The sequence below is a fragment of the Brienomyrus brachyistius genome, chromosome 18 (genome assembly GCF_023856365.1).
Source record: "Brienomyrus brachyistius isolate T26 chromosome 18, BBRACH_0.4, whole genome shotgun sequence".
In the NCBI taxonomy this organism is placed as follows: domain Eukaryota; kingdom Metazoa; phylum Chordata; class Actinopteri; order Osteoglossiformes; family Mormyridae; genus Brienomyrus; species Brienomyrus brachyistius.
The window spans coordinates 14,608,614-14,624,854 of NC_064550.1; the positions used below are offsets into that span (position 1 = coordinate 14,608,614).

The 16,241-nt window shown below is 48.7% G+C and overlaps 1 protein-coding gene across 12 annotated transcripts in view; it reads right to left on the reverse strand.

Moving 5' to 3' along the window:
• tead3a (TEA domain family member 3 a) overlaps positions 1–16,241 on the reverse strand; it is a 45,521-nt gene that overhangs the window by 5,914 nt on the left and 23,366 nt on the right. For 4 of the 12 annotated variants that reach the window (XM_048983560.1, XM_048983559.1, XM_048983563.1 and 1 more), the window contains 6 exons: positions 8,685–8,749; positions 7,247–7,309; positions 7,079–7,141; positions 3,727–3,738; positions 524–652; positions 130–173 (listed from right to left, as the gene is read on the reverse strand). In XM_048983560.1, coding sequence (XP_048839517.1) covers positions 130–173; positions 524–652; positions 3,727–3,738; positions 7,079–7,141; positions 7,247–7,309; positions 8,685–8,749 — 376 coding nt within the window. The remainder of the gene's footprint in view (positions 1–129; positions 174–523; positions 653–3,726; positions 3,739–7,078; positions 7,142–7,246; positions 7,310–8,684; positions 8,750–16,241) is intronic. The other 8 variants (XM_048983562.1, XM_048983564.1, XM_048983565.1 and 5 more) reach the window with 5 other exon arrangements.

Sequence of the window (16,241 nt, forward strand, 5' to 3'; positions counted from 1 at the left end):
AGAAAGCTCTAGAGATACATGATAATCTTGCACCATTCGTGCTGGGTTGGAAGGCATCTCCAAGGACACCAAAAATGACATGAAGACCAACATGCGTGAAACAGCTAAAACTTCTGCATAGTTACTCACTCCTGAGAGGGGCCCGGCTGTCCAGGGATGGGGGTGGGCCAGAACTGGGGAGAAAAGGATCACCAATTGAAAGAGCAAAACAGACATTGCTGGTGCTTGCTCCGAAAACCATTAAAATCAGACAGCTAGTAACCGAACATAATCCGGCATGACAGACCTTTGCTAAACAAACTTCTCTGAGCAGAGCTACACAGGAGGAGTATGGGTAATGAAAATGATCTGAGTAGGAGGTTGTGGGTTCATGTCCCAGTATGGTTACTACTGTGTGAAATGAGTACTTATTCTCCAAATGTGTGAGTTTGCAGAAAAACATCTGCAAATGGATTTAGAAGAAGCCTCAGCTGGAGCGGCTTGTCACTGCCCCCTGCAGGCGGTGCAAGGGGTGGCGGCTCACCCTGGCAGGCGGCGGGTAGGGGGGCTGCGGCAGGGGGGGCAGCTGGTTCTTCATCACGCTGGCCGAGACGATCTGCGCCGAGGAGAGCGCCGCCATGTTCTGGAGGGCCTTGTCTTTGGAGGCCTGATCCTGGGGAGAACGGAAAGATGAGGGTTTCAATCAGGAACATCGGAGGGGCATCTGAATGGCGGTGGGGGGGGGATATACAGGGACAGGTGTTAGGCTGAAGAAGATGCAGGACTGCAGAAAGCATGTGAGTGCTGAGGGGTCTGAGAAGGTGGTCTGACCAGGCAGAGACCGGCTTCTCAGCCTGAGTGCTGCAGCAGCTTGTCGGAGCCCATCTGCCTGCCAGCATATTTCTCACACTGAAATTTATCATTTTTACATCTTTAAACAGACCTGAAAATTTGACGAAAAGGAGCAAATTTGAGCCAATAGCAGAACCTGCTATATACGCAAATAAAATCCAACACCAAACACCAAGGTCTGATGTCATTGTGCCTCCCCCCAAAAAATTCACAATGAAAAATAAATTGGAAAATTGAAAAGCGACACAGTACTTTGCTGAAATAAAAGAACTGAACACTGCGTGACAGTGTAAGGATTCCCATATGAAGGCTGAGGTTTTAAACAGAGATCAGTATTTGTGGACACAGACATGCCTTATGGACATATGCTGCTACATCTGGGTACTACTTCATGCAGAAAAAAGGCTAAGGGAAGCCTGACTTCAATGACAGTGAGGAAGAGAGCAAGAGAGTGAGAGAGAGAGAAAGAGAAAGAGCAAGCAGGTATATTAAAATCCTGAATCCTCTCTGCTGCCAGTGGCTTCCTGGACAATAACTGCTTGGTAACAGTCGTTAGGGGTGTGGCCTATAGTGAGTTTATGGAAACGTTACATAGGCTTGGGAAACCATTCCGGAAGTGACTATTTCACTCTACGGATGACAACCATCTGCTGCATTTTAATCACTAATTAAGTATTTGTGCCTCTATAACCGTGTTCAAGCTCCCAATCGCGGGGAAGTTTAATTTTCTACTGAAAACGCGACACTGACCTGACTGAGCCTTTCACAGCTAATTTAATTGAACAAAATCCATTAAATAATCAGTGAAAATCAGAACAGAAAGCTGCCTGCTTTGCTACTCGGCTTCTGGCTGGGAATTTGTGGTGACAGACAGTTCGCAGTGACCCCACCCATCGCAGCATTTAAGTCTCTCGTGTTTCCCGCCATCAGTCACGCGAAAAGCGGCAAAGGGAGGCAGCTGGAGCCTCGCACTGGCTGGGGGGCCCTGACGAGGCCTCGGAGGCGCCAGGCAATCCCAGTTCTGGTCCCGGGAAGGCGAACTGGACTTTGCTCAGACTCGCAGACGGAGTCTGCGTGTCCCACATTTCAAACATGCCAGAAAATCACAACACAGAGAAGAGCTACTATATGTTTTAACTGTATTTTTCTGTCCAGATCTCAATATGTCATATTTAAAAGCCCTACATACAGGCAGCCCCCAGGTTACGGACGAGATCCGTTCCGTAAGTCTGTCTTTAAGTCGAACTTCTGGGTAAGGACAATACCGAGGATGCGAAAGAGTGACAGTGATGGGGTGACATCATGAACCCTTCACTCCCCCCCAAATTAACACAGTGGGCTATATTATATTATATATTCCAAACTTCGATGCCATCCCATTGTAAACTCCATGTTCAATGTTATTCTATAGTGCAATATATGTACATAGCAGATATATATTTTGCATATCCCTGTTTAAATATAGTATAGATATTATTATATCTAATCTCTCATCTCTTTTTATAGTTTTATAGTGCTTTTTTTATCTACATTTCACTGCAGGTCGTACAGTGTATGATGATGCATGTGACAAATAAAATTTGAATAGTCATCCATCCATCCATCTTCTGTAACTGCTTGTCCTATTCTGGGGGCGGGCTGACCGTTTCAGGGTCCCTTTGCACCTCCATGAAGGCCAAGTACTACTACTAATAATAATAATAGTAATAACAGAGTAACAATAACTACACAGTACTGCACTGTACCTCGAGTAGACGAACCACTGGAGCCACACAATGCTTTCATGAGCGTCACAAAGTACTGTGTGCCTTCATTATTAGGAACCACTGTAATTCTTTTAATTTTTTTTTTTACATAACAGACTTCCCGGCAGTCCATCTGCAAGTACAAATTGTCCGTAAGTCAGATGTTCTTAATTCGGGGACTGGATGTATTTATTTTCTATTTATCTCGGTTTCTTACACTAAAAGAAACAAGACTGATATTCTATCTCAGTGTGTGAGCCAGCTGATACAACTATAATGGTAATATAGATATTTGATAGGATGATGATAAAGATATTTTGACTTTGAAGTATTCGGCAAGACGCAAGACCAGAGGGACGAGGTCTCAGGCACATAATCTGACATATTTCTTTATGCAAATTTATGTGGATACATTTTTTGATTCCCTTTAAAGCATCGTTTTCCAATCTGGTCCTCGGGGACCCAAAGACGGTCCACATTCACAGTCCACATTTTTGCTCCCTATCGGCAGCTGGGAAGGAGCAAAAATGGAGACACACTGTGAATCCCTGACAATCGAGCACTAATATAAAAGGGATTTATATTTACATCTATAACGTGTGTTAACGTATCTTCGTACTGCAAGCCCTGTGGTGTATAAGAAGAGTAATCGATCAAGTTTCATCAAGTTTATCTGTCCATAAAAAACAATGTGCGACAAAAGTAGATCTCTAATCCATAAAGAGTGTAGATTAGATAAGCCTGAAAATCTACTGCCGGCTGGGGGCGGAGCCTAATCCCCATGTCCATACTATGGTAAATTAGAGACACTGACTTTGAGAGGATGGAGACAGTCCTGCAGGGGAGGGGTATGTTTTAGATGGACTCAGGAAGTCTACAAAGATCCCTCAGCCTGCTGGGAAAAGCAAGTGAAGCTGGCTGGTGAGTACTGCACACAGATTTTTGGGCCCTGTTAATGGCAATAGCATTAGTGCCAGGCCTCGCCCAGTAAGCCAAGCGTAGAAATAAGCAAACGCGCGAAGTGCGGGCGGGCGGGCGGGCGAGAGGGGCGGGGGCCATGCCAGCCTAACGCCACGCAGCTGGTGGGCAGGGCTTCAGCTGAGAGGCTTAAAGCAAAGAAGCGACTGGCGATAATCAAGTGAAGACTTACCAAGTTCATGGCCTGAATCAGAGAGAAAAGACACCGTTAGTAAAGCTAACCACAGGACAGATTTGAGCACACCTGCAGAACGGGGGCCCTTCCTCCCTGATCATAAGCCTATGGACGACGTTAACGTCGGCTACTTATTTCATTCTTTGGTTTTAAAGAGCTGGGGTCAAATTCTCAGTCTCTTCTACAAATCGATTTAGGAAGATGTTCATCTCTGTCTCAGCAGTGCAAGGTTTGTAATCCCTATTCACATATTGTATTTTTCCATCATTCATCTAATTTTGAGTGGCACAACCCATAGATTAGCTTGCAGTTTCATATTATTAATTAGCAGAACCTTTTATCCACAGTGATGTACATTGTTTTGAGAGAGCAGGGTTATCGTCTTGCTCATGGGCCGAATGTTTTGAATCAGTGACCTTCTGATGACAGGCACAGTGTCCTAAGCCACTGAGCCCTATATCGGCCCTGCAGATCCAGAGATTCATACCGAAGTCCACATACCGGAAAGATGTGTGTGTGTGTGTGGGGGGGGGGGGGTTGGGAGACATCCCCCAAAGACAGGATAGTGCATCATGTGACACCAGGAGTTAGACATGAAGGGAGGAACTGGGCTGGATACAGGGGACCCAAACCACCAGCTCCTGACTAGAGTGTAGGATTAAGGATAACTAGCAGTTGAAACTGGTCACTAAGCACAGGGTACGAGTACAGAAGTGGCACTACTCAACTTAAACTCATTTGGGTAACCATGTTAAGCTCGGGATTTTCACATTTCAAGACGGACGTAAAGGTGCATTAACACAGGAAAACATGTGTACTGATTGTGGGTGGTGAGTTTAGGGGCTACAAGAAATATGGAGGAAATCGGCCAACGTTGTGAAACGTCTTGAAGGAAAAGCAAACAACGAAGAACTCCAGGAGAGATAAAGGGGGCCCCTCATCTCAGACGGAGACGGCCGAGAGTGCACATGGACTAGGCGTGAAACATGACCCGTATGGAATGGCACCGATTCAGACCCGTACTGCCGTAGTGCGAAGGCTCTCCAGAAAAGACAAAAACACGGGAGGTGTGGGGGGGTTACAGAGAGGAAGAGAGGGGGTTACAGAGAGGAAGAGAGGAAGTTACAGAGAGGAAGAGAGGGGGTTACAGAGAGGAAGAGAGGGGGTTACAGAGAGGAAGAGAGGAAGTTACAGAGAGGAAGAGAGGGGGTTACAGAGAGGAAGAGAGGGGGTTACAGAGAGGAAGAGAGGGGGTTACAGAGAGGAAGAGAGGGGGTTACAGAGAGGAAGAGAGGGGGTTACAGAGAGGAAGAGAGGGGGTTACAGAGAGGAAGAGAGGGGGTTACAGAGAGGAAGAGAGGGGGTTACAGAGAGGAAGAGAGGGGGTTACAGAGAGGAAGAGAGGGGGTTACAGAGAGGAAGAGAGGGGGTTACAGAGAGGAAGAGAGGGGGTTACAGAGAGGAAGAGAGGGGGTTACAGAGAGGAAGAGAGGGGGTTACAGAGAGGAAGAGAGGGGGTTACAGAGAGGAAGAGAGGGGGTTACAGAGAGGAAGAGAGGGGGTTACAGAGAGGAAGAGAGGGGGTTACAGAGAGGAAGAGAGGGGGTTACAGAGAGGAAGAGAGGGGGTTACAGAGAGGAAGAGAGGAAGTTACAGAGAGGAAGAGAGGGGGTTACAGAGAGGAAGAGAGGGGGTTACAGAGAGGAAGAGAGGGGGTTACAGAGAGGAAGAGAGGGGGTTACAGAGAGGAAGAGAGGGGGTTACAGAGAGGAAGAGAGGGGGTTACAGAGAGGAAGAGAGGGGGTTACAGAGAGGAAGAGAGGGGGTTACAGAGAGGAAGAGAGGGGGTTACAGAGAGGAAGAGAGGGGGTTACAGAGAGGAAGAGAGGGGGTTACAGAGAGGAAGAGAGGGGGTTACAGAGAGGAAGAGAGGGGGTTAATTCGCAGCACAGGAAAGCCTGCTCGCCATAGCATTAGCACGTTAGCCACGCAGCACGACTACCGGGGTGGGGGTCGCTCGCCGGCCAAACTCTGGCACGCATCCGAAGCCATGGCGATAGCCGGCGGCAGGTCATGCATCCGTAAGCGTGTCCTTAGCGTGTCCCCTGACTGACAGCTACACTGTCCTTGATAGTATAAGTGCAAGTCACTCTGCCAATATCAAGTGCCAGGAGAGCGTGACCCTCTCAGAAGTATGACTGAGCAAGAACAAGCCCCGCCCCCCAGCCTTGGTACTGCCCCCAAAGACTATGCCAACCATGGAGCTAATTCAGGCCCGCACCTTAAATCAGGCCACAGAAAGAGACCCAAAGACTCCAATCTGGGGAACGGTACTTGCAGGGTGTCCTTGAACAAAGCAGTAAAGCAGATGTGACCAAACAAAACCCTAACCTCTCACTCTAAAAAACAAAAAAAACTATTTCCCCACGCTGTCCTTAATCTTTTATTGCGGCGTTGTAATGTATAAACTTTATCTTATCATTGGGTCTGATTTCTTCACTTTGAGCTATTTCATAACCCTGGATGTGTAAGTAGAGTAATATGTACACATAGACGCTCCCTGGGTTACGATGGTCCGTGTTACGATATTTCGACTTGGCTACGATGGCTAAACGTTTTTAACTTTCAGCACGATTCAATAAATTACATGAGGTATTCACCACTTTAACGATTCTGCCCAACTGTAGGCTAAGCTTAGCGTTCTAAGCACGTTTAAGATGGGCTAGGCTATGACATTTGTTAGGTTAGGTGTATCGCATTAAAATGCATTTTCACCTTATGATAGGTTTGTCAGAACGTAACCCCATTGCAACCCGGGGAGAAGCTGCAATGAAGTGTCTTTATATCTTATGAGCTCTACTGTCCTCTTCTGGACAAAGATCTCATAGGAAACTCCAAGTCTAACATTATTAGAATCATCAACCCATGTTTAATTTCTTGGTGCATATTCATGAATTTAGAGACATTTAAATGCCAACAAGATGCCAATACTTTTCATCATCTGTGATTTCTTTCAGACAACTGCTTTTACAGTGCCTGTTTTAGTTCAAAAGAAGATGCTTATTACAAACACCTATAAACCAAGTACATTAAGAGTATCCAGAAACACACGACTTTGGCAGGAACTATTCTGCCAACACGAAACTCACTGCTTACAGACTCACATAAACAGTATTTCTAAACTCCCCTTAGACCACCTAAATCCATTTTCAAAAACTTTCTGGCTGTTGCCCTTAGGGTTAAAAGGCCATTCCCCATTGGTGCTTCCGCCATGGTGAGTCGCTGTTATTGGTCAGCCTCAAAGCCAAGCCGCCACAAGCCCCGCCCAGCCTGCTACACAAGCGCATACCTTCAGCTTTGACTGAATCTCACGAGATTTTCTCCTGGCAAGAACCTGCAAGTGGCTAGAGACCTGCAGAAAAGAAGAGCAGAACAGGGGGAGGAGAGGAAAGAGAGGAGAGAAGAAGCCGTAACCAAAGAGGAAGGAGCCGCCCGCACGCCCCCTGGTGGCACCTACCTTGATGCCCGCTTGGTACTCCCGGACTTTCTTCCGCGCTAAAACCTGTATGTGACTAGACACCTGGGGGGGAGGGGGGGCGTGAAACAGGTTTAAACACTCAGGCCGGGCCCAGCAATGCAGCGCTCTACAGCACCAGCTCCAAAGAAACCGATGTAAATAGTAACATCAGCTACCGTTCAAAGGACATAAGTGAGAGCTGGGCCGGGTTTGTACAGCACCGTCACTGTCTTAGGCTGTCCGGCTGCAAGACGTGACATTTCATTCATCTCCATCTGGAAACTGATTTTCCCATCTTATGTATTTAACAGACACTTTTATCTAAAGCGACATACATATTGCTGGCGCAATTGGGAGTTAAGGTCCTTGCTGAAGGACCCAACGGCAAAACCACTCTGCCGACTTGGGGATTCGAACCTACGACCTTCTGATCACAAGTACAGTGTCCTAACTTGCTGAGCCAGACATCGCTACCCTGAAACATACAGACACAGAGGTAAGAGCAAGTTTCGCATCCAGCCCCCATGGATAGATTGGGGTTAGGGGCTTAGCCTAGTTTGTGCTGACTGAGCAGGCTGTAATGTGGGATGTGTCTCTCAACCGGTACATGTTCGGAGACGGTCCTCCAAGGGTAGATCGAACTCAAAACTGCTTCTAAGTAAGGCTGGGGATTCAGTTCACTATTTGTGAATCCCAGTTCCACGGCACAGTGCAATTCATAAGCCAGAAACGAAGCCTCAAGTTCTTATTTTTACTGAGAGCCCATTTCACGATTGCAGTGGTGTGTGGCGCCCTCTGTTGTACGTAAACAGCGATGCATTGAACAGTCACTTCGCAGCTTCCGTTTAAGACTGGGTGACCCAACGACCGGCAGACAACCGGGAATGTTTACCCAAAAACCTGGGTAATGGCTAGATAACCATCAAAAAAAAAAAAGAAAAAAAAAGACAGACAACTTCTTATCTGGAAAACACGTCGCATGTGCCAACGAGAAAGATACATCAATTCTCAAATGACGCAATTAAAAATTCGTAAATAAAACGGCAACGATGCAGGTTCGCGCGCTGCTGCATGGGGTCGTAACCCTCTACACGCTCAACCTTCACAGCTCACAAGCCCTGGGAAGCTTTTCCATCCAAGCTGTTCCCAGCAGGTAAGGTGAACCATCATTAATCATTAAAATCAGATCAAACTAATTACGCACTGCCCATCGCCCCTACGAATGTTACAATAAACCCGTAGCTCTCTTAAAGGTCCTCTTACACGCCTCTCCTGCTGAACTGAATTTAACGTGGCCACTTCCCGACTGCCGACTTATTTAGCTGCTGTACTGCCCCCCCAGGGCAGAACGACTGTGCAGTACCACCAAAGCATCCCTCCGAACTCAGCAGTGTATTCATTCGCGAAGTGACGACATGGAGATCGGAGACGGAGGTACCTGTTTCCGCGTCCTGGTCTTTCCCGTCCGCAGCTTGATGTATCTCGCTATCAGCTCATTACGGCCTGCAAGACAGGAGATAGTGGGACTTTTACATGATGGGATTTCCACTGCTGTCTCTCAGACCTCATGCCATCACAACACCTTTCAGCCACATCATAACCGTCCTGCCACTGGGCCCATCACCAGTACCCATTACTCCTGCGCCGATGGAGGAGCCTGCTCTTTGGTCTTCACCTGCTCTGTGTGTGGGTGTCACTTTGGACAAAAGTATCTGCACGCACAGAACATCAATTTACCCAGCAAAGAGAGCTGGGAGTGACTTAATCCAGTTGAGAAAATGATAGATCATCACAGAGCTAAACCTCTCAACCTGTGATGCATCTCGAGGCACTGGTCTGAATTCAGGCTGCACTGCAAGAACTGCCAAAAGTGTTGGGATTCTGGAGATGCCATTTATTCCACTTCCTGCTTCTTACCAGAACAGCTGACTCGTATGACGTCCCCAGCAGTAGTAACTATAGTCCGTGGGTAAACAAAACGCCAGCCTGTTCAGATACCTGATGCACTGCCTTGCTACCACTAGATGGCAGCAAAACCCTAATAAAGCACCTATTCCATTTTATGTTGCGTCACTTAGGTATCTGTTAAGCAATGTCAAGCGTTTATGTAATGTTCTACATGTGGTATTTCTTCTTCCTAAAGACACAAAAGCAACAAACCTCCGAGAATATTATCTGACAACTTTACAAAACAATGGATTAATAATCCAGGTTCTTCTGTGAGATTCTGTTGAATACCTTCCCTGACATTTCGTCACACGGCTGCCGTTTATTGCCAGCTATTTATTCTTACCATTGAGGTCTAAATGCCTCAACAGTGCAAATGTGTGCTGTGTAAATTCCTTTGTAATTAATAATGTATGTATGTATATATCCATACATCTTATGTATGACACCACTCTGGTTTAATAGGTAACAAACTTTCTGTAAACAGTAAATATCTGTCTTAGTGTTCAGTTTCTCAATGTAGATGCTAACTTATGCTTGGTATAAAAATCCATCCATCCATTTTCCAAACCGCTTATCCGACTGGGTCGCGGGGGGTCCGGAGCCTATCCCGGAAGCAATGGGCACGAGGGAGGGAACAACCCAGGATGGGGGGCCAGCCCATCGCAGGGCACACTCACACACCATTCACACCTACGGGCAATTTAGTAACTCCAATTAGCCTCAGCATGTTTTTGGACTGTGGGGGGGAAACCGGAGTACCCGGAGGAAACCCCACGATGACATGGGGAGAACATGCAAACTCCGCACACATGTGACCCAGGCGGAGACTCGAACCCGGGTCCCTGAGGTGTGAGGCAACAGTGCTAACCACTGCACCACCATGCCGCCCCCTGGTATGAAAATCAAATTAGTTCAAATCAGTGAAAAACAGGAAGAAAAAAAAGAATAATCAGCCTTTAAGATTAACCTTGAACAATCTTCTAAAAGCGTGACTTAAGGTCTTTCCAACAGGACTTATGTTTTACTTTTATATTGCGCTTGGAGCATAAGCAGAGTCCCAAGTGAGACACGCAGAGACAGCAGCTCCAAGGCGGTGTGGCAGATCCCTGTATTACTACTGAACTGGCAGCAGATCCAAGCAGGGCGTCCAGAGACAGACCGTGACGAAACAGACAGACAAAATGCATGACTGGGCTTTGCTTACACTTGCCTTTATGGGAGATGTGCCTCACGTAGTGAGGCTGCTCTCAATCAATAAAAACAGGCCGTTAAACCACAGTCTTGGGCTTCAGCTGCAGGTTAGGGCACCGTGAATGTGACCAGATGGTCGCTGTTTCAAATCCCAGGGTCTGACAAGTACCTGGGGTAATTGTGGCTAAGGGTCTTGCTCAGGGGGCCAAATGATGAAATCACCCTTCCGACTGTGTGATCTGAACCAGCGACCTTCTGGTCAGAGGCACAACGTCTGAACCCACCAGGCCAGACTGCGCCCCCTACTGGGAATCAGGCTGAGCCGAAGCGGCCGCTGGATGAGTCACTGTCATCCTGGGGTTTGTTATTCCCGCTGTGATCCGCGTGTCACGAGTCCTTTCACAGACGAAGGACAGACGGCAAAAAGAGACCCGGCTTTGGTCAGTCCGGACACATGCTGCCAGTGGGGGGGAGGGGGGGGGGAGGGGGGCGTGACCTTGGGGACAGCTGCACAGACCCCCCCCAGGCATAAATCTACCCAGAACATAAGTGTGTGCTGACAGCTACACTCGGCCCTCCGCCGCCCCCTGGTCTCCCGCGTGTCAGGGTTGGGGGGGGGCAGATAAAGGCAGGACAGCGTGCAAATGGCTGTAAATGTACATGAACACACACATATGACATTCAGACACAGACACACTGGTATAAATGTCCACACACAAAGACAGCAGAAAAAGAACCATGTGCACTAACCCGGCACCTTCAGAGGTTAAGCCTTTTGTATTTTTTTGGGGGGAGTGGAAAGGGTGCATCACACACTCAGAAGTGCACTCCCATACAGGGGAGGGACAAAGCAGCATGCCCCCACCCCACGGTGGCCCCCCGAAGGCCCATGTAAATGCGAGGGCCCCCTGTGCGCCGGATCTGGGCCCCGGCCCTCAAACGCGCCTTTGTTCGCCTGGGCGGCGGCACAAACAATTAAGGCCACTATGCAAGGCCGTGACAGAGCAGGCCCACGGGCCAATGACTGTCCCCGGAATGTCGGCAGGCCGCGTTCGGTCACTGCCACCGTGAGGAGGGGAAATTCGCTCTGCTTCAGTCGCTGCTCCTGCAGTGCAGCACGAAGAAAAAAAAGATTCACAGAAAGTGGAAATACGAGGCTGGTGCTGCCTAACTGTGCAGGTCACAGTTTCAAGGGATTAATGAACGAAGAATGAAAGCGTGCAAGTATGTATGCAAGTATGTATCCATCCATCCATGCATCCACGAAGTAGTACTCTGCACCCTACAAACGCCTCCCCCGTTCTGAATTTCAGACTCCACTGCGCCACACGCTGGCTGAAGCCCTTCACTAGACACTCATGAGCAGTGGCGCCTCTCAGTGGCTCGCTGAGGAATGACAGGGTGCTTCACACTCTCCCATGAAAATGGAAAATGCTTGTGGGCCAATTCAAAATGTAGACTTTAAAGCCAATTTTAATGTGTTTATGGTATAAAGCTTGCAATAATGCATATTTGTCACGGATAAATGAGAAGTCCACTGGGTGGGTTTTAGAAATAGGAAATGGGATTTTAATTGCACATTTTTCATTGCATTACTAGACTGATATAACATCAGTAATCATGGAGTATAGTGGGGTCAGGTTTGAGGTCACTTCTCTGTTTATCTATGTCATGTTTTGGCCTCACACTACCGGAGGTTTGCCACATAGCTGCAGGTAAATGTGAGAAGTGAATGTAAGAGTTCTGTTTGTGGAACTTTCTAGAAGCAGATTAACAGCCAACATTATCTCAGGCAGAAGTACGCAAACACAAGGCCACAAACAGAAAAACTCAAACAGCTGCATAAACCCAAGCACTATGGGCGGAGCAGGCACATTAATGAGGCCACACCCACATACCAAGTGACCACGCCCCCACCCCCATTTCCATCTTGATCTCTGATTCAGCATCTCAACAAAGGGCTCACACCATGATACTCGGAGTGGGGGAGCAGCACCCACTCAGGCCTGGACAACCCTCCCTTCCCAAGCCCTCGCAGGCTTTCTGCTGTTCCCAGCTGTGGAAATTTCCGCTCCATCCCCGGCAGGGTGTCGGAGAAACGGACAGGCCGGGCCGGGAGGTCCCGACGACCGGGTGCTGGCTCATGTCAGAAGCAGGGCCAGTAAGACTTCCAGAGAAACGCTCCATTCTGATGGTTCCGGGGAACTGGCCGCTGTCATGGCGATTAGACATAGACAGCCATGAGTCAGAGATTCACTGTAAACACTGATCTTTCTCAGACTGCGCCATTCACTTCCTGCTGTCCGTTTGGCGAGTCCTATCCTCACGGAGAAGCCCATTACGGCCCGGCCGCCGGTCCCCTTGTGGCCCTGTCCCATCGTCCACGGGGTGGGGGCGCCTCATGATCTCCTGGGAGGGGCTGGCTTAGCCTGTTTGTTTTCAAGCCTGCGTGCACCCCATTGTCTGTCAAGGGTCTGACTCTTGTAGGTTCCAGCAAAAGGGTTCTCTTACTGGGTGGGGCACATGCGGGTCTTACGCCTGGAGGCTGGATGGATTGCGGACTAAACTCGGGACTTTGTGGGGTGAAAGCCTTTGGGGTTTTGGCAGGGCCTGTATTTTAGGTCTTTAGATTAGTAGCTTTTCTGTTGCCAAGGAGATCAATTACAGCAAACCCTTGGGCTCTTCCTGAGAGACTCCCAAATGGTTTCCCGATTAATTTTAAAAACAAATAAAACTGAGATATTCCATTTCACGGAAACGAGCCCGAAAGCCAGGATTCCGCACCTAGTGTTCATTCCGGAAAAAAGAATCCCGACACCACGAGCAGAGAACATAGGAGAACATTCCATTTAAGCGGAGAGTCCTTCACCCTAAACGGGCAGCCGTCAGTGAAAGACACGCCACAACCCTCTGGGCGTGGTCCATGGGGGGCAGCTATGTCCCCTGGAGTCATCACCTCGTGAGTGAGCTTCTTATGAGGGGTGGGGGTGGGCGAGGAGCGGGTTGGGCTCAGAAAAACACTGTGTGGGGCAGCGCCAAGGACAGGGGGTATGAGACGGTCAGACCCCCAACCCATTACTCTGACAGGACACTGCCAGATTAGGTCAGGAAACCCTAAATGACCTGTGTGGGGAGTAACGAGGAGGGGCAAATGACAGACGGTGACCACAGCGATAGAGAGGGACGCAGGTCAGCCCCCGGGCAATGTAACATAAGGAACAGCGCCGCCCTATTGACAGGGGGCAGCACAGTGCGGTGGGAGGTACTTTCTGTTTTGGGAGCCTTGACGGCAGAATCAACCTCTTGGGGCGAGGCGCACGGGGGTCCCCGATGGGGGCTGATAAGGCAGCATGGACAGCTAAGCCACAGCTGATCCCTCAGGGCTGGGCCCCAACCTCCCCTCCTGGCCAGACAGCTGAGAGCGAAGCAGAGGAGGAGTGAAGCTGGGTGATATGCACAATAAAAACGCAGACTGGGGCAGAGGGGAGTCTAAAGGGCATCAAAGCGGAGCCACACTTTCCACAGCTGACAGTGACCCTGGCAGCCTCTGCTCCCCAGTGAGGTGTCCCACACCGGACTGAAACCTCCTATAAAATGTTGGGGGGAGGGGGGTAAAAACCCTTGAGCTGCTTCCAGACAAAAGTGCTGACTGGGGTCTAGTTCCCCGTCGCTTGGCGGCCAAGAAGAAAACAGGGGAGGGGAAAATAGCGGAGAGCCGCTAAACTCGGGCCGGACTGCCGAACCCGACCGGAAAAATGTGCCCTGCTCAGTTTCCGCAGCGGTCGGGTCGCCTTCCCATCAAAAGGAAGGGACTCATCGACTCTACGCTTCCCGGGATCCGAGTGGAAAGAGGGAATCATTCTTGGTTTCGGGACGCCTCCAACTCAAACAGGCCAGCTAAACCAACGTGAATGAGCCCCCCACCCCCGTTCCCAGGCTCCTAATGCGTTTGCCAGGCCCTGACCAGACCAGAGATGCTATACATCTTTATATCTAAATCTCTACATGTCTATACACTGAAACTTCTATTTTACATCATCTGAAGTGTTGCTGTAAAGCCTGGTCTTGTGTTTTTATCGCTTCTGTCCTTCAGCGTGTGGCTTCGCTGCTGTTTTTCAGACGCCACTGTTATAAGAATGAAGAATTCTGATTCCAATTCTGTTCTAGACATCCGTGAGGATACAGCGCTAGTCTGTCTTCTAGCCCCCCCCCATATTTACAAAGGAACAGGAGGAAAAAGCAGAATGGAAGATTAAAATGCCACGCAAGGAGAGTTTGTGGTTCCGAGTTTATTCAGTGAGGCAGGATTGTGCTTCAAAAGATGTCATTTAATCTCTGTTTAATATTGCTACACTGTCCAAACAGTAAAAAATGTATGGTATGCGAGTTTCCTAGAAGAAGTGACTGATGAATCATAAGTTCACGAAAGGATTAATAAGCGGGTTATATTCCACAGTGGGGGGTCCGTGAAGGAGAGGTCACACGAGGACACTGCGGCGGGCGACCCACGACCCCAGTGGTCATGGCAGCATTTTGGGCTGTGTTCAGTGCCTTTTCCCCCCCGACGCCTCATAACCCAGCACAGGCAGGGCACTAATTCAAACCAGCAGGCAGATTGGTGTCCCGACCAAAGCGAGGGAGCGTGTGTGCGAGCGTGACTGCTCTGAACAACAGGGTAAACTGCACACCTGCAACTCGCCCCAGAACCTGTGCCGTGACACTTATCTATCTTTCCGCTCTTAAATACTTACCCAAATTATTGCCTGTAAATTTTTAGGGCTGAATGTTAACAGTTCAACAGAAATCATATCACGTGCGGTTTACAAAAATATATGTAAAAAAAACAATGTGAAAATAAAGCAATAATTAATAATAAGCAGCCGGAACGTTAAGCGGCTCCATGTGCGTGAAAATGAAATCCAGACGACGGCAATGAATGAAATGGAGAAAGGCCATGAGTTTCACATGAGGGTGGGGGGTTGGGGGTACGTCTGCTTTTCTCATTTCTCGGTTAGTTTGCCCCCCCGACACTCAGGAACATCTATCGGCTTGACCCACGGGAGGTGGGGGGGGTCAACATGGATTACGAGAAGAAATCTAGAGGAGTGATGGTGAGACCGTTACATTTCTGAGGAAAGTACATAAAACACACACAGACACGCGCACACACACACACAGGCACGCACACACACACCATGATATACAGTCATGGGGCTTTCACAACGCTCAGTATAATCTCCCTGGCACTGTCTCGAGCCACAAAAGCCCAAGCAGGACCCTCTCGCAGGTAGATAAGAGCCTCCGGACGCTGGCCCGTGACTGATGACCGTACAGAGTCACGCTCACTCACTCACCTGGACCCAGAAGGGTGCGTGGCTGCTGCCAATACAGGCAAGAGCAACAAAAACCATGGGGGGGAGAGGGTGCATGGCTCAGCAATTCGGGTGTAAAGAGGGGTCGATGCATCGTGATCGATCGATTATTAAGGCTGAGATTCCACTGTATCAATGTAGAACGTCAATCAATATTTGGGGGGGAAATCCTCCTCAAAGAGTCTCCCGCTTCTGGGTTTGTGCGCTCGTGCTCACGTGCGACAGGTACGCGTGCGAAGCAGAAGTGCCGACGCACGGATTTACAAAATGCAGGACGGCAGGGGAAGGCTCATTAATATTCATAAAGGAAGCGCTATTTGATGATGCTTGTGCTATAACGCTTCTGGGAAATTGGTTCTCGTCCTTTTTTTTGTAGGGGGTGGGTAGGGCGGGCGGGATTTATTTTATTAATTTTTTTACAAATTTTGATTGACTGTTTGGACTTTCAAATATGTAAGAAAATACATATTTGAAAATACATA